General features: G+C 42.2%; 1 protein-coding gene across 2 annotated transcripts in view; it reads left to right on the top strand.

Annotated features, from left to right (window-relative positions):
• The window catches only part of cpsf1 (cleavage and polyadenylation specific factor 1), a 162,773-nt gene that overhangs the window by 110,851 nt on the left and 25,882 nt on the right, over nt 1-26,040 (top strand). The window contains exons 21-33 of one of the 2 annotated variants that reach the window (XM_043690935.2): nt 1,637-1,773; nt 4,879-5,056; nt 8,498-8,704; nt 9,534-9,623; nt 10,701-10,850; nt 11,333-11,485; nt 12,789-12,905; nt 15,523-15,613; nt 16,582-16,666; nt 17,832-17,867; nt 18,806-18,947; nt 21,372-21,524; nt 25,778-25,954. In XM_043690935.2, the coding sequence (XP_043546870.1) occupies nt 1,637-1,773; nt 4,879-5,056; nt 8,498-8,704; nt 9,534-9,623; nt 10,701-10,850; nt 11,333-11,485; nt 12,789-12,905; nt 15,523-15,613; nt 16,582-16,666; nt 17,832-17,867; nt 18,806-18,947; nt 21,372-21,524; nt 25,778-25,954 (1,716 nt within the window). The remainder of the gene's footprint in view (nt 1-1,636; nt 1,774-4,878; nt 5,057-8,497; nt 8,705-9,533; nt 9,624-10,700; nt 10,851-11,332; nt 11,486-12,788; nt 12,906-15,522; nt 15,614-16,581; nt 16,667-17,831; nt 17,868-18,805; nt 18,948-21,371; nt 21,525-25,777; nt 25,955-26,040) is intronic. The other variant, XM_043690937.2, reaches the window with a different exon arrangement.

Raw genomic sequence — 26,040 nt, 5'->3', positions numbered from 1 at the left:
CACATGGCAGTTCCATATTCTTACATTTTCCACAAAGTACATGTTGAAAATTAAATTTAGTAATTTGTTTTGTTGACCATGTGGTTAGATCCTGGTTGTCAGTGCTGTTTTTGTACTTATTATCTGTAAGTACTTACACCATCATCTTGATATAGAATCAGACCATTTTCAACAGACCATTTGACCCATCATGTCCATGGCAGCCGTTTGCAAGAGTAGTTTAATTAGTCTCACTCTGCGACAGGTTTTTCCCCACACTCTGCATTGCTCCTTTTCAGGTGTTTGTCTAATTTGTTTTTGGAAACTCCAGTTGAAGCTGTCTCCATCACTCTTTCAGACAGTATATTCCTAATTTTAACTACTCATTGACTAAACAGTTCTTACGTCAACTCTTGTCCTTTTGCTGTACACCATTAATCTGTGTTCTCTGATTCATGACTTTTCAGCTAATGAGGAAAACTTCTTTATCCTGTTTTGACCCTTTCTGATTTCGGACAACTCTGTAAAATCACCTCTCAATTGACTTGGGGAGAACAACTTCTCCAACCTGTTTTGCCCCTGCAGACTCTTTCAAATCTTCACATTCTACTTAAGGTGTGGTGGAGTGGCCATAGTTGAATGTAATATGCTGGTTAAAATCAATATTTTATAAAGGTTCATCATAGCTCCCTTGTTTTTTGTGCTTTAGGCCAATGTGCATAAAGCCCAGGATTTTTTTAACCACTTTCTCAACATGATCAGCCACCTTCAATAATTCATACAAATACTTCCCTCCTCACTCACTCAGCTTTCGTTTGAGAATTGTATCATTATTTTATATCGCCTTGCCTTATCCTTACAGCTATTCTTCTGCTTAAGTTTCCATTGCTACATGTCTACCTATACCATTTTGTAAAGTCCAACATCAGTTCACAATTCTTCAAAGTATTGTGTCATACATGTTACAAGAATCCTCAACCTGTTTCTTTTCGGATCTGAACTCATGTTGAAATTTGTTATCTCCTTTAAGTGCTCAATAATCTAAGTTTAAAAATCACACAACACCAGGTTATAGTCCAACAGGTTTATTTGGAAGCACTAGCTTTCAGAGTGCTGCTCCTTCATCAGGTGGTTGATGAAGGAGCAGCACTCCGAAAGCTAGTGCTTCCAAATAAGCCTGTTGGACTATAACCTGGTGTTGTGATTTTTAACTTTGTCCACCCAGTCCAACACTGGCACCTCCACATAGTGGTAATGATCTAGGAAAGGGTATGAAAACTCGAACATTGAAGTTGCTCGCTGACTACTTCTAGACCCACCTTTTCTTTGCTCCTACTCTTTTCAGTCTTGTCCAAGCACTGCTTTTGAATTGCTTGGCTGACACATAGATCAGGGAGGTGCGAAGCTGAATTTCTGGTCTATGTTAAGTTAGTTGTGGGTGGGTTAGTAACCTGACGGAACAGATTTGTATTAAATGCCAGAAGAATTAGCAGTGCAGTGAGGAAAATATTTTTGCAGTTGGTCGCTGCTCACACTTTGTGGTTGTACGGTTTGAGTTAGTGTTCTTGTCAGATACTACTTGTCTCCAGGATTCTACATTGCATCAACTGATAGTTGAATTGGCTGATGATTTTGCACATTTTACTGTCATTTTCAGTTATCAAAGGTGATTGCCCTCTGTGCGTACCGAGATATCAGTGGAATGTTTACCACAGAGAGCCGTGCATCTGTTATGAAGGAGGACACTATGAAAGGTAGCCAGTCAGAAATGGAAACCATGATTACTAACATGAGGTAAGGGGCACACTACTTAACACTTACTCTGTCAAACAGAGATAGGTGGCTCAGTGGTTAGCACTGCTGCCTCGCAGCACCAGGGTCCCAGGTTCAATTCCAGCCTCAGGCGACACTCTGCGTGGGTTTCCTCTGGGTGTGCCGGTTTCCTCTGGGTGTGCCGGTTTCCTCCCACAGTCCAAAGATGTGCAGGTCAGGTGAATTGGCCATGCTAAATTGCCCATAGTGTCAGGTGCATTAGTCAGAGGGAAATGTGTCTGGGTGGGTTACTCTTCAGAGGGTCGATGTGGACTGGTTGGGTCAAAAGGCCTGTTTCCACACTAAGTAATCTAATCTAATCTGCTTTGATTGAAGACGATAAGGATCGAGAACATGTTAAGAATCGCAAGGAGACATTATTAGATGTTTAATCAGGTGAAATGGTGCATAAATCCTCAAGGCCTGATGAGATGCCTCCCAGACTGCTTTTGGAGGCAAAGGAGGAGACAAGGGGGCCAAGGCAGAGAGATTTAATACTTCAGTGGCCATAGGTGAAGTGCCAGATGATTGGAGGATAGCTAATATAGTTCCTTTGTTCAATAAGGATAGCAGGGATAGGCCAGGTAATTACAGACCAGTTAGTCTGACATTAGAGATAGGGAAATTATTAGAAAAATTGAGGAAAGGTAGGGATTGATCAGGGATAGTCAGCATGGATTTATTAGAGGGAGATCCTGTCTGACTAATTTTAAGAGCTTTTGAAATTGTGACTAAATGTATTAATGAAAGTAGAGTCATAGAGATGGAAGAGTACAGCATGGAAACAGACCCTTCGGTCCAACCCATCCATGCCGACCAGATATCCCAACCCAATCTCGTCCCACCTGCCAGCACCCGGCCCATATCCCTCCAAACCCTTCCTATTCATATACCCAACGAAAAGCCTCTTAAATATTGCAATTGTACCAGCCTCCACCACTTCCTCTGGCAGCTCATTCCATACACATACCACCCTCTGTATGAAAAAGTTGCCGCGTAGGTCTCTTTTATATCTTTCCCCTCTCATCCTAAACCAATGCCCTCTAGTTCTGGACTCCCCTATCCCAGTAGTTCTGTTGATGTGGTTTATATGGACTCCGTACAGCCTTTGATAAAGTCCCATGTGAAATGCTGGTGCAAAAGATAAGCGCCCATAGGATCCAAGACAAGTTGGCAAATTGGATCCAAAAGCAGCTTACGAATAATAGCCAAAGGGTAATGGTGAAAGGTAGTTTTTGTAATTGTAAACCTGTGTCCAGCAGTATAGCATGGGAGCAGTGCTATGGCCTTACTGTTTGTTAGAAAGGTTAACGACTTGGATGTGAATTAGAAGGTATAATTAGTAAGTTTGCAGATGACATGAAAATTTGAGTTGTTGATCGTGAGGAGGATGGTCTCTGGCTACATTCTGATATTGATCAGCTGGTAAATTGGACCGTAATGGCAGATGGCATTTAATCCCAGTAAGTGTGAGGTGATGCATTTTGGGAGGTCTGATAAAGGAAGGGTATCGATAATGCATGGTAGGACTCTGCAGGGGACTGAGGGACAAAGAAACCTTCGTGTGCAAGTCCGTAGATCTTTGAAGCTGTTAGCATTGGTAGACAGGGTGGGTGAAGAACGCATACTGGATGCTTGTCTTCATTCGCCAGTAGAATATAGGAGCAAAGAAATCTTGTAAAATGTTGATTAGCCCATGGATGGGATATTGTATGCAGTTCTGGTTGCCAGGCTATTGGAAGTGTGTAATTGCTTTGGAGAGGATGCAGAGGAGATTCACCAGGATGTTGCTTGGGATGAAACATCTGTTATGAGAAGAGATTGGATAGATTGGCTTTGTTTTTCCTGGAGCAGAGGAGGCTGAGGCAGGATCTGATTAAGGTATAAGAGAATTCGGAGAGGTATAGACAGTAGCTTCTGAGAATCTCTTCCCTATAGCAGATCTGTCTAAGGCTAGAGGGTGTAAGTTTGCTGTGAGGAGTAAATGGTTTAGAGGAGATCTGAGAAAAAAAGATTTTCATCCAGAGGCTGGTAGAAATTGGGAAAAACCAAGGAGCCTCGATTATCTGACATTTGATTATCCAAATATCGGATTATCTGGCAAGATTGCTATGTCCCGATGCTTGGCTAAACAATGTCATCCGGCATTCGATTAACTGAATAAAATACTCCCCATCTCCTTCGGATGATCGAGGTTCCTCTGTATGCTGCCAGAGGGGTGGTGGAAGCAGCAATCACAACTTTTAAGAAATATCTAGACGAGTACTTAAAATGCCAGGACAAAGTGCAGGTAAATAGAATTAATATACTTGTGTTTTTGCCAGGCCAAAGGGCCTGTTTCTATGCTGTATGACTCTATAGCTGGGGAGAGGTTGAGTACAGAATTAGAATCTCTACAGTGTGGAAACAGGTCCTCTGAAGAGTATCCCACCCAAAACTATTCCTCTACATATACCCCTGACTCATGCACCTAACCTATACATCCCTGAATGCTATGGGCAATATAGCTTGGCCAATTCACCTAACCCCCACCTCTTTTGGATTGTGGGAGGAAACCGGAGCACCCAGAGGATACCTATGCAGACGCTGGGAGAATGTACAAACTCCACACACAGTCCCCGGGGCTAGAATCAAACCCAGCTCCCTGGTGTTGAGGGGCAACAGTGCTAACCACTGAGCCTCCGTGCCACCCTAAAAGTTGTTCCAAAAGATTTGATGTAGAAGGTTAATTCTCTGGATTTTAAGTGCGGATGTTGGGGAGTAGGTCAGAATTTATTTTGCTGTGTATTTAAAGATATTTTAAACTGTGTTCTATATTTAGCTTGTTTTTTGCGAAATAAATTTCAGTTTTATTGTAAAAGAAACTGTAGCCTTCTCTGCCTGTTTTTCTGTGAATGACCACTGTTAAATAAACAGAAATGTAGATGGTCTATCAAGCCAAATTTCATACTGGGATCTGATTGTCCATTAATAACAGGAACTAGGTTCAAAACACACTAATGGGGGTTCATATTCTGCAAAATTAACATGTTAATTAATGTTATTGTTCACATCCAAGCGTTTCTGTGTTTTATTTCAAATTTGCAGTACCACAGTGGACGATGAAGAGGAGATGCTGTATGGAGAGTCTGGCTCGGCACTCTTCAGCCCTCCCAAAGAGGAACCTAACCGTAGCTCTGTGCCAACGGCTGAAAAAGAGCCCTCTCACCTTAAAGTAGAACCCACCAACTGGTGCATGCTGGTGAGGGAGAATGGTGTCATGGAGGTGAGCATTGTGATCCATGCCTCCAGATCAAGTTGAAATGGTATAAGAGATGGGAAGACACTTGCTTTCTGGTGACAATATAGTTAAAAGCTGCTTCTACCTATGTTTTGCTATCACAGTATCAGTAAAGATATTTCAGGTAGATAATATGAGGGAGTGCTGCTAAATATTAATCTTAGATTCTTGGCTCAGGAGGAGGTGATGCAGCCCATTGATTCCATGACTGTTTTTCAAAAGAGCTACTTAATTTTTCTTTTCAACTGCCCTGATTTATTCCCAGAGCTCTGTGTATTTATCATTGAGTCAAAGGTAAGGAGGGAGCAATTCTCCCACCCACTGTGTTCTGTTTAGGCCAGATGTCGTCAAACATTTTGTGGAATTACCTCATGTATCAGTTGCCTTGTTACTGGAGTGGAAGTCATATCCATTGCTTTGTTAAGCTTTAATTAATTTAGTGGGTTTTTTTGCAATCCCTAATCGTGCAACCAGCTGCTATTGTACTAAGCTCTTGCACCCTCTTGCCCTTCCCTCTCAGGAAAGAAGGATAGAGGAATATAACATTTAGTGTCTGGGACCACGATTATTTGAGCAGTGAAAAGTAGCAAATATTTGAAGTTAACTTTTAAGTTCTCAGTTTCCTGATTGTTCTTTCCAGATGACATTGTAACCATGCAGAGAGTCAGAGAACCTTCCCAGCTGTATTCAGTTCTGTACTCAAAAAATCTATACTTTATTTGCTCTGCCACAAAGAAAACTTCTTGAAGATAACAACTTATTTGCATATTCCATCTTCTGAGTTCAGTGTTCTTGCTTGGTAACTTAGTAGTGGGGAGAATTCTCGAATTAATTATCAAGGACTTCATAGTGGAGGAGCTAGAAAATAGTGGCAAGATCAAACAGAGTCAGCATGGATTTATGAAGGGTAAACCGTGCTTGACAACTCTGTTAAAATTCTATGAAGATGTAACTAGTAGAGTTGACTGGTGGGGGCGGGGGGGGGGGGCGGGGGGGGAGCCGGTCAATGAGGTATATTTTGGATTTTCAGAAAGCGTTTGACAAAGTCCCACATAAGAGATTATTGCACAAGATTAAAGCACATAGGATTGAAGAAAGTGTATTGAGATGGATAGAAAACTGGTTGGCAGAGAGGAAACACAGACTAGGAATTAATAGGTCCTTTTCAAATTGGCAGGCAGTAACTAGTGGGGTGCCACATGCATCGGTGCTGGGGCCCCAGCTATTCATATCATATATTAATGATTTTTGTGAGTGAACAAAATGTAACATCTCAAAGTCTGCCGATGATACTAAGTTGGGTGGGAGGGTGAGCTGTGATGAGGATGTAGAGATCCTTCAGCCTGATCTGGACAGGTTGTGTAAGTGGGCAAATCAATGGCAGTTGGATTAATTGGGATTACGTGAGGTTATTCACTTTGTAAAAACAAGGCAGGTTACTACCTGAATGGCTGTAAATTGGGAAAGGTGACTGTGCAGTGGGACCTGGGTGTCCTTGTGCACCAGTTGCTGAAGGTAGGCACCCGAGTGCAACCGAGTGGTTTCGAGTACAGGAGCAGGGATATGTTGTTGCAGTTATACAGGGCCGTGGTGAGGCCACACTGAGAATATCGTGTGCAGGTTTGGCCTCCCTTTCTGAGGAAGAATGCTATTGCTGTCTGGTTTGGAGGACTGAGATATGAGGAGAGGTTGACTAGGTTAGGATTGTTTGCAGTGGGGGTGGGGGGGAGAATCTCCATAAATACTTATAAATTCTAACAGGACCCTGTTGTACAGGGCCCTGGTGAGACCACACCTGGAATATTGTGTGCAGTTCTGATCTCCAAATTTGAGGAAAGACATTCTGGCTATTGAGTGAGTGCGGCGTAGGTTCACGAGGTCAATTCCTGGAATGGCGGGACTACCTTACGCTGAAAGACTGGAGCGACTGGGCTTGTATACCCTTGAGTTTAGAAGAATGAGAGGGGATCTGATTGAGACATATAAGATTATTAAAGGATTGGACACTGTGGAGGCAGGAAACATATTTCCGCTGATGGGTGAGTGCCGAACCAGAGGACACAGCTTAAAAATACGGGGTAGACCATTTAGGACAGAGATGAGGAGAAACTTCTTCACCCAGAGAGTGGTGGCTGTGTGGAATGCTCTGCCCCAGAGGGCAGTGGAGGCCCAGTCTCTGGATTCATTTAAGAAAGAGTTGGATAAAGCTCTCAAGGATAGTGGAATCAAGGGTTCAAAGTTTGTGCGAAGATTTGTAGCTCGGGTGCTCGTTGTTGTGGTTCTGTTCGCCGAACTGGAAGTTTTTGTTGCAAACGTTTGTCCCCTGGCTAGGTGACATCATCAGTGCTTGGGAGCCTCCTGCGAAGCGCTTCTTTGATGTTTCCTCCGGTGTTTATAGTGGTCTGTCCCTGCCGCTTCCGGAAGTGGCAGGGACAGACCACTATAAACACCGGAGGAAACATCAAAGAAGCGCTTCGCAGGAGGCTCCCAAGCACTGATGATGTCGCCTAACCAGGGGACGACACGTTTGCAACAAAAACCTCCAGCTCGGCGAACAGAACCACAACAGGAATCAAGGGTTATCGAGATAAGGCAGGAACAGGATACTGATTAAGGATGATCAGCCATGATCATATTGAATGGTGGTGCAGGCTCGAAGAGCAGAATGGCCTACTCCTGCACGTATTGTCTATTGACTAGACAGTGTAGGTACTGGGAGGATGTTCCTGATGGTGGGTCCAGAACCACGGGCCAAAGTCTGAGGATTCGGGTTGGACCATTCGGGATGGAGATGAGACATTACTTCGCCCAAAGAGTGGTGAGCCTGTGGAATTAATTACCACAGGAAGTAGTTGATGCCAAAGCATTGAATATATTCAAGAAGGAGTTAGACATTCCACCTGGGGTGCATGGGATCAAAGGTTATAGGGAGAAAGCTGGATTAGGCTATTGAGTTGGACAGTCAGCCATGGCCGTGATGAATGGCGTAGCAGGCTTGAAGGACTGAATGGCCTCTTGCTCCTATTATCTATGTTTGTGTTTCTAACTGTAGATGATGATCTCATCCCTAATGTGAAGATTCTCATAAAGCTGTAAGTCACATGGGAAAGAGGGCTTTTCCAAAGATCAAGGGAGGGGTTGACTAACTTCATTGCCTTTGGATAACATGTTATTTTCAAATTGTCTTTTGTTTAATCAATTTTGGTTTGATGAAATTTGGTCAACTTAAGTTGGTCAGATAGTGCCTGTAACCATTTTAAGTCAGTGTTATAAATCCCTTTTTAAAAACATTTTGGAACATTAAAATCCTAGGTATTAAATTGAATAATGAAATTCAGAGGTCAGCAGTGCATGTTTTGTTTAACGGACTGACCTTGATAGCATGATACAATGGTTGTGATTTGACTGTCCTGTGCTTCTCCATAGATATACCAGCTGCCTGACTGGCGCTTGGTCTTCCTGGTTAAGAATTTCCCTGTGGGTCAGCGTGTCTTGGTGGATAGCTCTTCTGGTCAACACATGACGCAGGGAGAGATAAAGAAGGAGGAATTTGCCCGCTTGACGGAGATGCCAGCAGTAAGAGAAGTCCTACTGGTTGGGCTTGGCAATCGGCAAACAAGGCCTTTCCTTCTGGTAAGCAAGAGTTTGTATCATTGTGATGAGCATATTAATTAATAATCTGTCATCTATTTGTATGTGTTCTGACCCATTGGAGCACAATGCTGAGGTTTCTTGAGCACAGGAGACTCAGTTGTCTCGTCTGTACTGTGCTGGCCAACCCAAGTTCAGCATGGAATAATGAAGATACTGTATATCTGAAATTAAAAAAGAATGGTCCTGGAGGCATCTGAGCAGGGCTGACAGGAAGATAGGGTTAATGTTTCAAGTTGAAGATCTTGCATCAGAGCTGTGAAGTGAGCAGCTTGTAAAGAGGTTCTGAGCAGGGAACATTCAGTGAAATTAAGTGAAGGACAGAGAAAACGCAAAATGGGAAACTGATAGCAGTCAAAGTGGACAAGACGAGAAAGGCCAGCTAGTTCGCTGCCTTTCTCTTTTCAGGATTGCTCACCTTTCCTGGATTGTCTGTCTGGAAGATGCTGTTCTTATTCCATGAATCTGATTTTTTTTTTTTGCGTTTTCCTTTCTTTGCCATTTGTTTCTGTTTGTGTGTGATCATGTGCTTGCTAAAATTCCATCTCTAGTCATTTAATCATCGTCATGGCCAATTCTTTCCTCTTTCCTGTTCCCTGGTGCTAAATTTCTTTATTAGCGGTTAGCCACCAGACTAGGCAAAAGAGAAAGAAATGTTTCAAAATAAATGTGATACGTTCCTCTAAATAACAAAGTAAACGTCATACAGTTCATGTTTTAATTTTGTAGATTTCAGGTGGTGTCAGACCTGGATCCCTTAGTCTGTTGGCCCCATGAACAGATCACTAATTTTCTTTGGTGTTTGCTGCAGGTTCACGTGGAACAAGAGCTTTTGATTTATGAGGCCTTTTCCTACGATGCGCAGCAAAGCCAGAACAACCTGAAAGTTCGGTTTAAAAAGGTATGTAGACTCTCTTTGACAAAACAATCCTTAAATAACTTCTTTAAGTGAATATATCTGATTAAAAGCGCTTGGATGTTGATTGATTTTAATGACAAGTTTTATTATTTCAAAGTTTTCACATTGACAGATTGCTGCCTTCAAGTTCAGTCTGTGCCATCAAACTGAGTACTCTATTGCTGTAATTAATCATAATACCCAAGCTATGTGCAAATGTCTTGCCTTGTTTCCTTGCATGACAGCATTTCAAATCTATTTAATTGGCTGTGAAACAACTTGGGATGTTCTGAAACTATGAAAGGGATTAGATAAATGCAGTTTCTATTGCATCATAATCTAACCTGTCCTCCTCCAGCACCTGTTTTGAGGTTGAATAACCCTATTCATTTTCACACGCACTCCATTGCTGGTTAATCCATTTTTCTCTTTACTGCTCAAATTTCGTGTTTTTTATCTGTCGTTGGAATTTACTTGTCTGCATGCTTTGAAGTAAGAACCTGACTTGTGGTTTATGCTGATGATCTCATTCTTATCTGTTCTGAGGAAAGTTTGTTGACCTGAACTGTTCCGTCCTTCTCTCATGGAATTCTAGAATCCCTACAATGTGGAAGGAGGTCATTTGGTCCGTTGAATCCACAACCACTCCTCCGAAGATCATCCCATCCAGACCTACCCTATCCCTGTGACCCTGCATGGCCTACAGCTAATCCACCTAGCCTGCACATCCCTGGACCCTATGGGCAATTTAGTATTGCTAATCCACCAAACTTGCACATCTTTGGACTGTGGGAAGACACCAGATCACCCAGAGGAAACCCATTCAGAGATGGGGAGAATGTGCAAACTCCACACATACAGTTGCCTGAGAGTGGAATCAAATCCAGGTCCCTGGTGATGTGAGGCAGCAGTGTTAACCACTGAGCCCTGTTCTACACGCTGTGCTACTTGTGGAAGTTTTCCAGCATTTCCTAATTTTACTTGCCTCCTAGATAATAAAGCTGCTCTTGTCCTGATGACAGCCCTCACTTAATGATTGACAATGTTTTGAGGTATTTTCTCTTTGTGTTTCCTTTCCAGGTGCCACATAATATAAACTTCAGAGAGAAGAAGATCAAACAATCAAAGAAAGACAAGAAGGTAGAGACTGCCACAGGAGAGGAACAGGTCATTCCGAAAGCAAGGGTTGCTCGGTTCCGCTATTTTGAAGATATTTCTGGATACTCAGGGGTAAGAGCAAGTATAAATAGTTTGGAGTCATTCTTCCTGCATCTTTAGAATATCTTTCTTTGAACAATATAATGTGCATTATGCTATTCAGTTCTGTCATTTGATCATTGCTAGCTAGGCTAGCATTTATTCACTATTCATAATTGCCCTTGAGAAAGTGAGGGCTTGCTGCCTTGAGCACTTGGATTGCACCCACAGACCTGTAAGGAAGGCTGCACTGAAAGGTAGTGTGATTTGGAGGGGAAACTGAAGCTCTGATGTTTGATTGTACCTGTGGCCATTGTGGTAGTGGTTGCAGGATTGGAAGTTACTGATGAAGGAGACTTGAAGTGTATGGTTTGTAGATGTTGCAGAATTCTACCACACTAATGTTGGATGTGGTGCCGGTCAGCTGGGTTGCTTTTTATTAGAAAGTGCCCACCTTCTTTGAGTGATGCCGTAGTACCAGATTCAGTGCATTGTTAACTTTTCCTCTCTCCTAGGTATTTATTTGTGGCCCATCTCCTCATTGGTTGTTCATGACTTCGCGAGGGGCTTTGCGCTTGCACCCTATGACAGTTGATGGGCCAATCGAATCGTTTGCACCCTTCCACAATGTTAACTGTCCAAAGGGTTTCCTGTACTTCAACAAGCAGGTAGGAGAAACAGCATTGTCACTGCGGGGGGAAAAGGCATTACACTTTTTCCGATTAGAAAGTATTTACTTGAACGTAATTTAAGTTGCAAAACATCAAAGCTTCCCAGTGTCCTTGTGAATAAAGGCACTGTCTGGTGTAGCATTTAATACAAAGATCCTTCATTTCATCCCTCTGAAAAGGTGTGGTTGTTTCTAAGCTAGCTGATCTTTTATTCACATGAGACATGGATGTCACTGGCTGGCCAGCATTTATTGCCCCTGTCTTGACAAGGTGGTGGTGTGCTGTCGTGTTGAGCTACTGCAGTCACGTGCTGTAAATAAGCCATCAGGGAATGAATTGATTAATTTTTCTTGTATGCTTTGTAATTGTTTTCTGAAACAATTGAGTATTCTGGACCAGAAAGGTCTGGATTCAAATCCTATGTACTCTGTCAGTGTGTCATAAAATAGAGTCAGACAGCGTGGAGACAGAACACCCCAATATGACGTCGTTCCATTTGCCAGCATCTTGCCCATATACTTATAAATCCTCCCTATTTGCATACCCAACCAGATGCCTTTTAAATGTTCTAATTGTACCCACCTCCACCACTTTCCCTGGCATTCTGCATGAAAATATTACCCCAAAGGTCCTTTTTTTTAGGTTTTTCTCCTCTCACTTTAAAGCTATGCCCTCGAGTTTTTCACCAGCTCATGGCATTCCTCCTCAATGACTTCCTCATCTGAGAGACTGGATAGTTGAGTGCTAGCAGGCTGTTTCGTGATGGAGAGCTTTTAAGCTGATCCCAGTGCAGGACACTCTCACATCCACATGTATGCAGTGTCCCGAAAATGTCATTTGGTTACATCTGTGTCCGAGTCCCTAACATCAGAATTGTGGGTCAGTTGTAGGAAATGAAGTTGGAGTTATGCAAGCCAGTACAGAGGGACCTTGATTATCTGGCATTTGATTATCCGCACATCGGATTATCCGGCCAGATCGCAAGATCCCGATGTTTGGCTCAATTGTTATCCGGCGTTTGATTCTCCAGAATTCAATTAACCAAACAAAATACTCCCTGCCTATGTCCTTCAGATAATTGAGGTTCCTCTGTATACCCAATGACACACAACAGAGACCATTCATAGATTGATCCATTGGGAAATGGTGCATCTAAACTGCCTGTTACTTTAAGCTTGTTAAAAACATTGATGTAATTGTTCACGCGTTATTGAAAGCGAAGTTCAGTTTCAGAACATATGCATTGAAAGACTCCTCTGTTTGTTTGTATTTTCTCATTTAATAATCCAACTTTTCAAAGGGTGACCTTCGAATCAGTGTGTTACCGACATACTTGTCTTATGATGCACCGTGGCCAGTTCGAAAGATCCCACTACGTTGTACTGCACATTATGTGTCTTATCACGTGGAAACTAAGGTGAGAAACAATGCCTTATTTGGAATTTTGCTTTGTTTACTCTGTACGTCTCATCAAGTAAAGGTATTGTATAATTGACCTCTGATGCTGGTGTTACTGAGATATTAGTAAACTGTAACTGTGCATTTGTGAACATTTTCCTAACGATGTTCACTTGCTCACAATGGCTGGTAGTTGGGTTGCGGCCTTGGGTTATGACGCTGCAGAGAGTATTTGAGGTTGCCTAGTGTGACAATCTTCAAATCTGAAAAATACAAGATCCTGAAGAGACTTGACAGTTGGACACAATGTGGGGTCTTTCAGACCCACTAAGACTTCCCTACACTTAAATTCCCATGAAATAAGGGCCACTGTTCCATCACTTCTTGTGGCTCAGGTCATGTGTTGTTTCTGTTCTTTTAAATTCACCATTAGCCTTCCTGATTACCTGCTGCACTTGTGTGCTAGCTTTCTGTGTTTTATTTACAAGTATCCCCAAGTCTCTTTGTATTGCAGCTTTCTGCAATTTTTCTCCATTTAAGTGATGATTTAAATCTCCCTTCAAAAATGAGCAACTTCACAATTTCATACATAATGCTCTATTTGCCAACATTTTGCCTACTTACTTAACCTATCAGTATATCTCTGGAAACTGTTTGCATCCCTTTTGCAACTTGCCTTTCCACCTATTTTTGTGGTGACTTCAAATTTCCTTCCTCCCAAGTCAGTTATGGTCCTAGCATTGATCCCTGTGGAACCCAAGTGATTACACGTTGCCAAACTGAAAATTATCCCCTTATCCCCACTTACTGTTTCCTGCCTATTAGCAATCCTCTATCCACACCAATATTCTAACTCCAACAGCATAAGCTCCAACAACATGATCTCTAATGACTGTACCTTTTGTGAGGTGCCTCGTCAAATGCCCTTCTTCTGGCGTCTCCTACAAAGGGCAATTGGCCAATAAGCTTTTAGTCTGTCAAGTCACCTCAAGAACTTATGGGCTTCAATAAGATCACCCCTTTTTCTTTTAAACGTCAAAGGATGCAGGCAAGCCTGTCTATCTTTTGCTCATAAGATTGCACCCTGATCCGAGGAACCTTATCAGAACTGCTTCAAATGTAATTATGTCCAATCTTAAAAGATACTAAAACTATACATAGTGCTTCTGGAGTAATCTCATCAGTGGTCCTGCACAACTGTAGCAAAACATTGCTTTACATTCCATTCCCCATGCAATAAATGGTATTGAGTGCCTTCTGAATCATTTGCTGTATCTCCATACTAACCTTACTATGAACATGGCAGTATACCTTGATCTTTCACTTGGAGTTTGGCAATCTGTCCCAATTTTAAAAAAACATACTGCTTTTTTGCTTTCCTACTAAAGAAGACGTGTTCACATTTTCCTTTGTTAAATTTAATTTGCCAAACTTACCACCTATTTACATCCCTTTGCAAACTCTTAATAGCCTCTTCATAACTTAATTTCTATTCTATCTTTGTCATACAGTCATAGAGATGTACGTCATAGAAACAGACCCTTCAGTCCTACTCATACATGGTGACCAGATATCCTAAATAAACCTTGTTCCATTTGTCAGCATCTGACCCATATCCCTCTAAACCCTTCTTATTCATATACCCATTCAGATGCCTTTTTAAATGCTGTAACTGTACCAGCCTCCACCACTTCCTCTGGCAGCTCATTCCATACACACACCGCCCTCTGTGTGAAAAAGTTGCTTCTTAGATCTCTCTTATATCTTTCGTCTCTCACTTTAAACCTATGACCTCTAGTTTTGAACTTACCCCAGCCCAGGGAAAAGACATTGTTTATTAACCTATATATGCCCCTCATGATTTTAAACCCCTAAATGATCATCCCTCAGCCTTTACTGCTCCAGGGAAAATAGTTGTTCAGCTTCTCCCTATAGCTCAAACCCTTCAACCCTTGCAACATCCTTGTAAATCTTTTCTGAACCCTTCCATGTTCACTTCATTCTTCTGATAGGAGGGTGACCAGAATTACAGTCAGTAAACCAAAAGTGGCCTAATCAATGTCCTGTACAGCCGCAGCATGACCTCCCAATTCCTATACTCCACGAACTGATCTATAAAGGCAATCATACCAAACACTTTCACTATCCTGTCTACCTGTGCCTCCACTTTGAAGGAACTGTGAATCTGCACTCCACGGTCTCTTTGTTCAGCAACACTCCCCAGGACCTTACCATTAAGTGTGTAAGTCCTGCCCTTATTTGCCAGCATATTTAGCTACCATATGCTTGGTCCCTTCATCCAGATAGTTGGTATAGATTGTAAATAGTTTAAGTCACAGCACTGATTCCTGTAGAACTGTATTGTACAGCTTGACTAAGATTCCCTTTTTATCCCTATACTTTTCTTCTTGTTAGCTAACCAATCCTTTGTCCATGCTAATGCGTTGCCCCCATACTATGCAATCATATCTTGTATTCCTTGTGGCACTTTTATCAAATGTCTTTTGGAAATCCAAGTACACCATGTCTAATGTTTTGCCTCTCTCCATACAATCAGGGACTTGACTATAATGTTTAGTCTCTTCAAATAGCTAATGTTTTCTTTGTGGATATTGTGAAATTGTGTTTTTCTTTAGGTGTATGCAGTAACGACAAGCATAACAGAGATTTGTAATAGGATTCCGAAAATGACAGGGGAAGACAAAGAGTTTGAGAGTGTTGACCGTGGTGAGTGAGCTTAGTCCTTTCACCTTAGCTGTGCAGTAATCTGTGTCCTGGAGGAAGAATTCAAGTGCTCAACCAAGTTCTTTTTAAAGATTAAGGTTTCCCACCTCAACTACCCTCCAAGGCAGTGCATTCCAGCTTTCCACTCTCTCTGTGAAAATTTTTCTTCAAATTCCTCCTGAACCTTCATGATTTTTTTGTGCAACTGCAGAAATGCTTGCTAAATTTGTTGTGAATCTTGACTGGCCAACATGGGCAAAACTGAGCTGGACCATTACTTTATTGATTCAGTTGATTTTTGTTATTGGTATGATTAGATGGGGATGGTCCAGTGATCTCATTATCATGAATTGATCGTTATCAAAACATAAAGGAAGATGTTAGGAAGTCTCTTTTTCTCATGCACAGGATTGTCGGGCCTACGCATACAGGCAGAGACAGATTCCTAATCGTCTTTAAAATGGAACTGAATGAATTGGGAGGGGTGTACACGGAATGACAGTGGGGCAGGACTAATAAAATAGACTGATGAAACAAAGCAAAAGTTTTCCATCGTCCCAGATGAGCATAGGGCTGCTCATTAGAGAGGGAGGGAGATAGGTAGATAAATAATGGGTTTACTTCGACAGCTGCTGTGCCTTAAGTGAGGGACAAAGTTGAGAAGGTGGGTCTTAGTGACCTCTGTCAGTATATGAATTGAACCTACCCTGCTGGTGTCACTCTGCATCACAAGGCAGTCGTTATTGTCCCACCAACTGAACTGATGTTACCACAAGTACACCATTTAACAGCTTCACTGAAATGGACATGAGCTGCGCTGAAAAGCTATCTGGTCATATGTACTGGTAAATTGGCTGAGGCTGCATCCTTTAGTTGAAGTTTATGGGTAGGGGAGCAACAGCTTCCCATTGGTTTTAGTAGGAGCAAATAAGCCTTTATCCCTTGATAGTGATACCTTGTTCTTTTGGCAGATGACCGGTATATCTACCCAATGTTGGAGAAGTTTTCCATCCAATTGATCTCACCTGTCAGCTGGGAAGCCATTCCCAATACGAGGTAAACTAAAACCAGTCTGATTTGAAGTATTAGCAAAAGCACCGAAGTATGGGCATCACTTATTTGATATATCTCTCTAACGTTTGTTCGTCAATGTACTGAATAAAAAGAAACTTAGCTCTGCAAAAAATGACGTAAACTTGTTGCAAGTCTTCTGCTGTTCTTTAGATGAATTTGTGTGTTGGACTACTCAGTGTTAGATTCATAGTTAAACATTAAGGTTCAGTGGATTAACAATATTGTGGATCTAGGTGTCTTTGGCTTGTTTTTGTGAATATAGTTCACACTTGAGGGTGTAATTGACATCAAATGATAGTAGATCTATTTTGTTCTGGTCCTTGATTTTCAGATTAAATCTCTTCTATGTTTGAAATATAATAGAATCCAGCAGCTTGGCAATGGGTAAATATGATAAAGTGCAGTTACCACGTATCAGGGCCAATGTACTTAAGATGGAATGTTGACAGCCACTTAGAGCAAGGCTTATATATTTGAAGAAAATTTCCCTTGAAATACAGTGTCCAAACTAGAATACAACTTTCCGCATGTGAGGACTGCAGATGCTGAAGATTAGAGTCGAGAGTGTGGTGCTGGAAAAGCATAGCAAGTCAAGCAGCATCCGAGGAGCAGAAGAGTCGACGTTTCGGGCAAAAGCCCTTCAGGAATTCCTGATGCAGGGCTTTTACCTGAAATGTCAACTCTCCTGCTCTTCAGATTCTGTCTGATCTGCTGTGCTTTTCCAGCACCACACTTGACTAGAATACAACTTTCTCTATTCACCCACAACTCTACCGTCCTGACTCCCTGCTTTCCACTTGACATTCACCACCATCCCTCCTTGCCCTTTTGTGTTCTCTCTAGGATACTCTTCTCTTTCTCAGCTCCAGTCTCCTTCAGTGTGTACCTTTTTAATGCTGTGGCTGCATTCACATGCTTAGAACGTCACCGTTCCTCTTGTGTTTTTATTCAATTATTGTAGTCCATGTCATAGTCAAAGGCTGTTTGTTTTACTTCTGTTAATATTTTCAGGAGTTACAACATTCCAGACTGCTTTTGTTGCTTGGAGGGTGACCATCTCTGATGTTGGATAGGTTAATTGTGTTTTTTATGCCGATCCAATTTAGCTGAAACACTTCTTGTGCCCTTTTCTTTCAATCCTTTCCAGGAAGTTAGAAGAATTCGATAATCGTAGAGGCGAGGTGTAAGTATGAGCATTTGAACCTATTGGTTGGATAGGACTTTAACCCCTGAAAATCTCGGTTATTTCCAGCTTTGAGTGGAAAAGTATTTTGAAAATCTCGAATTAGTGCTTTCTGATTGGGCTGTTGACAATTGTGTCATTGATAATTTGACAGTTTTTCTGTTTCGGCCATTAATTTTAATGTTTAATTCTTGAAATAAAAGGAGGATTGATCGCTGGAGTATTCCCATTGAGGTGGGGGCTAATGGAAAGAATGGGTTCTGAAAGTCCTGGTGTTCCCTCCATTAATTTAAACAGATACAAAATCTAATATTGCTCGAACTGAACTTCACTTGAACAGCACACCTTAGTGGGAGTTCCATTAAATAGTGAGCTTGAAAGTAGGCAGAGTAGAAAAGCTCAGCTGTTAATATAAAGTGGGCCAGGTATGAGGAGCAGGCTGTGGTGATGAGCATGCATTGAGAGTGGCTGCTTGTGCACACTCCAACGAACCTTGAGCTCCCTAAGATCTGCAGAAGGCACCACTTCTGTTGCAGTTTAAAAACAGTTCTGTCGCAACAAGTATCTTTTATATTGTAACTTCAGCATAGTATCTAGGCAACAGAAGGCAAGTGGTGGTACCTTGGAAATTCGGAATGCTAGAGTCTAGAATTGGAGAAGTACGGGGATCTTGGAGGATTGTAGGGCTAGAGATGGTTACTGGGATAGGGAAAGCATGAAGCAACAGAGGAATTTTGCAAGAAAAGAGTTAAAATCCTAGCATTGAGACACTACTGGGCTAGAATGTGAGTGAGCATAGTGATCATGGGCAGGCAGTTCTTGTCAGTTCAGATGCAGGCAGCAGAGGTTTGGACAAACGTGGGAGCACTTTGCCAATTTCCCATTTGGGCATTCTATCAGTTCGGTTCCTCTGACTCCCAATTTTTTAATTTGTGTAGGATTGACATGGAGGACTGGGAACATGTAACCTGCATGAAAACTGTGTCGCTCAGGAGCGAGGAGACGGTGTCAGGACTGAAGGGTTACATTGCTGTGGGGACGTGTCTGACACAGGGTGAGGAGGTTACGTGCAGGGGCCGGGTGAGTCAGATAGCAGTATTTGTATGACTTGTTGCAACTCATTGGATTGCTACAACAAATTGCAGTGGTGGGAGTTGTGCTGTCAACATATCTAAAAATATATAGATTTATATAATCCCTACACTGAGAAAAGAGGCCATTTGGCCCATCGAGCCTGCACCAACCCCCCTCAGACCCAGCCACATTTGCCCTATTCTTGAAACCCCACATTTACCATGATTAATCCACCTAGCCTGCACATCCCTACACTATACAGGCAATTTAGCTTTTCAATCCACTTAACCTGCACATTTTTGGACTGTGGCACCAGTTTCAGATGAAGGAACTGTTGTTTAAAAAAAAAAGCACCACATGGAAATGCTCCGAGTTGTGAGACTGCATATTTGCATACCGCAGTGATTTTAGCCTCTGATCGGATAGATATTGATACTCTTAGGGATCCACAGCAATAGAGCTTTTCCTAACCTAAGGTAGTGCCAGTTTGTGCAGTTTGCACTTTAGTGCTTGTTTGTCTCCTGGGGTGTTCCATGTGCAAGTATCGTGGCTGCAAGAAAGGCGAGAGCTGGGGATTCTGCAAGAGACATGCTGGGGTATGATGGAATATTCTCCACTTATCTGGATGAGTGCAATTGTAGCAACACTGAAGAAGGTCAAAGTACTTCTTAAAAGGTGAGAAATTGGAAAGCATGGATGCACAAAGGGATCCAGGTATCATTATAGCACTGAAAGTGAACATGCAGGTGCAGCAAGCTATTAGGAGGACTAATGGAATGTAAGCATTTATTGCGAGAGGGTTTGAGTACATGAGTAGAAAGATCTTGTTTCAATTGTTTAGAGGTGTGGTCTCCTTGTCTCAGGCAAGATATTATCATCATAGTGCAACAAAGGTTCACCAGACTTGTTCCCGGGATACCCCAGTGAGAGAAATTGGGTGAACTAGGCTTGTATCCTCTAGGGTTTTGAAGAATAAAAGGCCGTTTCATAGAAACTTTAAAAAAGTTTTAATGGGATAGACAGTGTAGATGCAAAAAGGATGATTCCCTTGGTCATGGGGGTTAGAACCCAGTGTCTCAGAAAAACAACGAGCTGGAGCAAACAGCCCTAAACTCTTCCATCATGGGGCATCCCCACATATCTAAATCTATCCCAGGGATCAGTCTGATGAATCTCTGCTGCATTCCCTCTATGGCAAATATGTTCTCCCTTTGGCAGGCGGGCCAGAACTGTGCACAGCACTCCAGGTATGGTCTTATCAGTTCCATACAATTGAAGAGAGACTTCTTTGCTTCTGTACTCTCATTGTCTTTGTGGCAAAGTTATAATTTGCCTTCTGTTTTGCTTGCTACACCTGCATACTTATTCAGTGACTAATGAACAGTGACTAAGGACCTTGGGTCCTTTTGGACATCAATCCTTCAGTGTCTCACCATTTAAGAAAGTGTTGTGCCTTTTTTCTTCTGACCAAAGTGATTAACCTCATACTTTACCCACATTATATTCCATCTGGCAGGTTCTTGTCCACCCATTCAGCCCATATAAACCTCTTTGAAGCTTCTCTGCATTCTTCTCGTGACTCTACCTTCCACCGAGTTTTGTCATCTGCAAACTTGTAAATATTACAGTTGGCTGCCATATCCAAATCATTGATATAGGTTGTGAACAACTGGGGCCTAAGTGCTGAATCCTGCGATATCCCACTGGTTCATAGTCTACCCATCTGACAGTGACCCATTTATTTCTACTATCTGCTTTTTACTGGTTAACCATTCCTCAATCCATGATAGTACAAGTCCCAACTCCGGTTTTAATTTTGTTAGTCAATCTCTTGTGTGGGACTTTGTCAAAAAATCTCCTGATAATCCAAATACACTGTGTTCACTGGTTCCCTCCTTTTGACTCTGCTAGTAACATCACCAAAAATTACTAACAAGTTTGACAGTTGTGATTTCCTCTTCCATGTATCCATGTTGACTCTGTAAAATTAGATTGTAACTTTCTCATTATTTGGTCATGTCAACCTTTTTATAATAGATTCAAGTATCTTCCCTTCTACTGAAATCAGGCTAACAGATCTGTAACTCAAGTTGCTTTGTTAGTTTAAAATTTTAGAATTCCACAGTATTGAAAAGCAAAAGCTAAGAGTTCAATGAGACATCCTGTAGAAAAGCACAGAAAATAAGAGAGCAGCAAGCAGGGCTTTGTATTTCAGTCTAATTTCAAACAGCAGTCTTTATTCACAGTCATTTGGTCGTACAGAACTTGAGCAGTGCTGAAGAAGGAAATGCTGTTGCCAGAAGCTTGCCTTGTTCTCATCACCACATGTGTTTGCCCTGATGAGTGCAGTACTGAAAAGCTTCAGCAAAATGCCTCTATCGACAGCAGGATTAAAATTATTCACTATATTTGTTCATTCTTTCATTACAGATCCTGATTCTTGATGTGATTGAGGTTGTGCCTGAGCCTGGCCAGCCTCTGACAAAGAACAAGTTCAAGGTGCTGTATGAGAAGGAGCAGAAAGGCCCTGTGACTGCCCTGTGTAACTGTAACGGTTACCTTGTCTCAGCCATTGGACAGAAGGTAACCACAACATGTCTGCCCCCTCAATGCAATGTCAGCATCTTCATTGTTTCAGTTGCTCCCAAAGAGGGGACAGGCACGTTTTCTATTATCAATCCTTTACTTACCTGTAGGCTGATGCAGCAAATGTGGAAATTTTTATGGCAAGAGAGGAGACCAAATTTAATTCTTCCTTGGGCTGATTTTTTAATAATTCTCTCATTCTAGCTCAACTGAAAGCCAGTTCCTAGTTACTTTTGAAAAGGTGGTAATGAATTGCCCTGAAAGCTGCAGTCCATTTGGTGTAGGTAGGCCAACAAGCCTGTGAATAAGGGGGCTCCAAGATTTTGGCTTATCAGCACTGAAGGAAAGGTGATGTATTTCCGGGATGGTGAGTAGCTTGGAAGGGAAGATGCAGCTGGTGATCCTCACAATATATCTAGTGCCCTTATCCTTCCAGGTGGTAGTAGGTTTGAAAGGTGCTGTCTAAGGAGCTTTAGTGAATTCCTGCAGTGCATCTTGTGGATGGTACACACTGCTGCTATTGAGTGTTGGTGGTGGAAGGTCTAAATGTTTGTGCATGTGATGTCAATCAAGTGGGCTGCGATATCCTGGATGGTGTCAAGTTTCTTGTGTGTTTGAGCTGCACTCATGCATGAAAGTGGGGAGTGTTCCTTTATATCCTGACTTGTGATGTGTAAAAGGTAGGCAGGCTTTGGGGAGTCGAGAGGGATACTTGCCGCAGTATTCCCAGCCTCTGACCTATTGTAGCCACTGTATTTTATGGCGAGGTCAGTTTCTGGTCAGTAGTAATCTACAGGATGTTCAGGTGATGGCTGTGATTTTTATGTGAGCTTTTTATTCCAGATCTATGTTGAATTCAATTTTCATGATCTGCCAAAATGGCATTTGAGCATTTTAGAACATTATAATCATAAAGTCACTCAGTTTGGAAACAGATCCTTCTGTCCAACTTTTCCCTGCTGATCGGGTTTCCCAATCTAAACTCAGCCCTTATTCCTCTAAACTTTTCATATTCACGTACCTGTCCAAACTTCTTTCAAATATTGTAACTGCACCTGCATCTCCTATTTCCTCTGGCAGTTCATTCCATCCATGCATCTCCTTCTGTGTGAAAAGGTTGCCCATCAGATCCCTTTGAAATCTTTCCACTCTAATCTTAAAACTATGTCCTCTAGTTTTGAATTCCCCTACCCTCAGGAGAAGACATTTGCTAAATCACCTTATCTATGCCACTCATGATTTTATAAACTTCTACAACTTCACCCCTCAAACTCCTGCGTTTCTGGGAAACACATTCCAGCCCAACCTCTTTGTAACTCAAATGCTCTAGTCCCAGTAACATCCTTGTAAACCTTTTCTGCACCCTTGCCAATTTAATAATATCCTTCCTGTAGCAGGGTGACCAGAACTGTATGCAGTACTCCAAAAGTAGCCTCACGAATGTTCTGTCCAACCCACTATCACTAGTTTCTATACATACAGACAAAGAAGGACACCACTTTGACTGTCTGTACTGATCCCAGTACAGTTGAAACAAAGGCACACAAGAATTCTTAAAGGCATGGCATTCTAACCAGAACTCCATCAATAAACACATTGGTTTAGACCCGATCTATCTTCCCTTGAAAAAAAGAACCGGAAATGACATCACCCACCTTAAGAAACCACGGACTATAAATAGAGGGGTGTGACATACCACCAGCGCTTCACCGGAGAGCCTCATTGATGATGTTACCTAGTATGGTGACAAAATGTCTGAAAACAAACCTTCCAGCTCAGTGAGCTAACTTGCATACTTAACAGTACAGGTTCTTTGGCCCTCGATGTTGTGCTGACCTGTGGAACCAATCTGAAGCCTATCTATCCCACACTATTCCATTATCATCCATATATTTATCCAATGACTATTTAAAATGCCCTTAAAAATTGGTGAGTCTACTAAAATTGCAGGCAGGGCGTTCCACGTCCCTACTACTCTGAGTAAAGAGCCTACCTCTGACATCTGTCCTATATCTATCACCCCTCAATTTAAAACTATTTCCCCTTGTGTTAGCCATCAGCATTGGAGGGAAAAGGCTCTCACTGTCCACCCTATTTAACGCTCTGATTATCTTTGTTTCCAATTAAGTCACCTCTCAACCTTCTCTCTAATGAAAGCAGCCACAAATCCCTCAGCCTTTCCTTGTAAGACCTTCCGTCCATACCAATCAATATCCTAGTCAATCTCCTCTGAACCCTTTCTAAAGCTTCCTCGTCCTATAATGTAGTGACCAGAACTGTACTCAGTACTTCCAAGTGTGGCTGCACCAAAGTTTTGAGCAGCTGCTACATGACCTCATGGCTCCACAACTCAGTCCCTCTACCAATAAAAGCTAACTCACCCTATACCGCCTTAACAATCCTATCAACCTGGGTGGCAACTTTCAGGGATCTATTAACCCAGTACTCGGTATGCTTGTTGTTCCTTCCAGAGTGAATCACCTCTCACTTTTCCACATTAAACTCTGTTTACCACCTATCAGCCCAGCTCTGCAGCTTATCTATGTTCCTCTGTTCCTGAAGAAGGGCTTATGCCCGAAACGTCGATTCTCCTGTTCCTTGGATGCTGCCTGACCTGCTGCGCTTTTCCAGCAACACATTTTTCAGCTCTGATCTCCAGCATCTGCAGTCTTCACTTTGTCCTATGTTCCTCTGTAGCCTGTAACATGCTTCCGCACTGTCCACAACTCCCGATGTTAGTGTCACCTGCAAATTTACTAACCCATCCTTCTATGCCCTCGTCCAGGTTGTTTATAAAAATGACAAACAGCAGTGGACCCAAAACAGATCCTTATGGTACACCACTAGTAACTGAACTCCAGGATGAACATTTCCCATCAACCAGCACACTCTATCTTTTTTCAGCTAGCCGATTTCCGCTAATTCATTCTCAATCCTGAAACTCCGTATTTTGTGCAATAGCCTACTGTGGGGAACCTTATCAAAGGCCTTACTGAAATCCATATACACCACATCAACTGCTTTACACTCATCCATCTGTTTGGTCACCTTCTCAAAGAACCCGGTAAGCTTTGTGAGGCATGACCTACCCTTCACAAAACCGTATTAACTATCCCTAAACAGCTTATTCCTTTCTAGATGATGATAAACCCTATCTCTTATAACCATTTCCAGCACTTTAACCACAACCGAAGTAAGGCTCACCAGTCTATAATTTCCAGGGTTGTCTCTACTCCCCTTCTTGAACAAGGGAACAACATTGGCTATCCTCCAGTCTTCTGGCGCTATTCCTGTAGACATAGATGATATAAAGATCAAAGCTAAAGGCTCTGCAGTCTCCACCTTAGCTTCCCAGAGAATCCTAGGATAAATCCCATCCGGCCCAGGGGACTTATTTATTTTCACAACTTTCCCGAATTGGTAATAACTCTTACTTGTGCACCTCAGTCCTGTCTAGTCTAGTAGCCTGTATCTCAGTATTCTCCTCGACAGCATTGCCTTTTTCCTGTGTGAATACTGGCAAAAAATATTCATTTAGCGCTTCCCTACTCCTCTGACTCCATGCACCACTTCCCACTACTGTCCTTGATTGGCCCTAATCTTACTCTAGTCATTCTTATTATTCCTGATATACCTACAGAAAGCTTTAGGGCTTTCCATTATCCTATCTGCCAACAATGTCTCATGTCCCCTCCTGGGTCCTCTTCGTTCTCTCTTTAGGTCTTTCCTGCTAGCTTGTAACTCTCAAATGCTCTAACTGAGCCTTCACATCTCATCCTAATATAAGCTACCTTCTTCCTCTTGACAAGAGATTCAACTTCTTTAGTAAACCACAACTCCCTCACTTGACTACTACCTCCCTGCCTGGCAGTAGCTGTTCCTTGAATAAGCTCCACATTTCAATTGTGCCCATCCCCTGCAGTTTCCCTCCCCATCCTATACATCCTTAATCTTGCCTAATTGCATCATAATTGCCTTTCCTCCAGTTATAACGTGCCATCCCAACTCCTACACTCAATGCCCTGACTGCTTGGGATTCTGGATTACTGGTCCAGTGATATCACCACTGTGGCACCACCTTCCCCAAAGAAAAGGAGGAATTATGATTCTTAAAGGTCCTTTAAGGATACGTGCACTCATCAGCTCCTGGTGCAGACCTTTGAAGATTTTAGAATTGGAAAGAATTGAGTATTTTTCCCTTTTGGTCTTCTATACAGTGATGTCCCATTGATAAAATGCCTCTTGTGCAGATTTTCCTGTGGAGTCTGAAAGATAATGACCTGACTGGAATGGCGTTCATTGACACTCAGCTCTACATTCACCAGATGATCAGTGTGAAGAATTTCATCATGGCTGCTGACATCATGAAAAGTGTCTCCATCCTCCGCTACCAGGAGGAGAGTAAGACTCTGTCCCTTGTTAGCAGGGTATGTATGCGGCGCAGTCCTGACCAGTAATGGGAACAGCTTAGTGTCGTCGGGATGTAAGTTAAGTGCTTGCTGCCTTGCCTAAG

This window comes from Chiloscyllium plagiosum, unplaced genomic scaffold, assembly GCF_037043375.1.
Source record: "Chiloscyllium plagiosum isolate Xiang-an unplaced genomic scaffold, Cpla_swu_hap1 HiC_scaffold_5, whole genome shotgun sequence".
NCBI classification, from domain to species: Eukaryota; Metazoa; Chordata; class Chondrichthyes; order Orectolobiformes; family Hemiscylliidae; genus Chiloscyllium; species Chiloscyllium plagiosum.
Note: the sequence above shows the minus strand (reverse complement) of the source record. Positions and strands in the feature narration are given on the sequence as shown.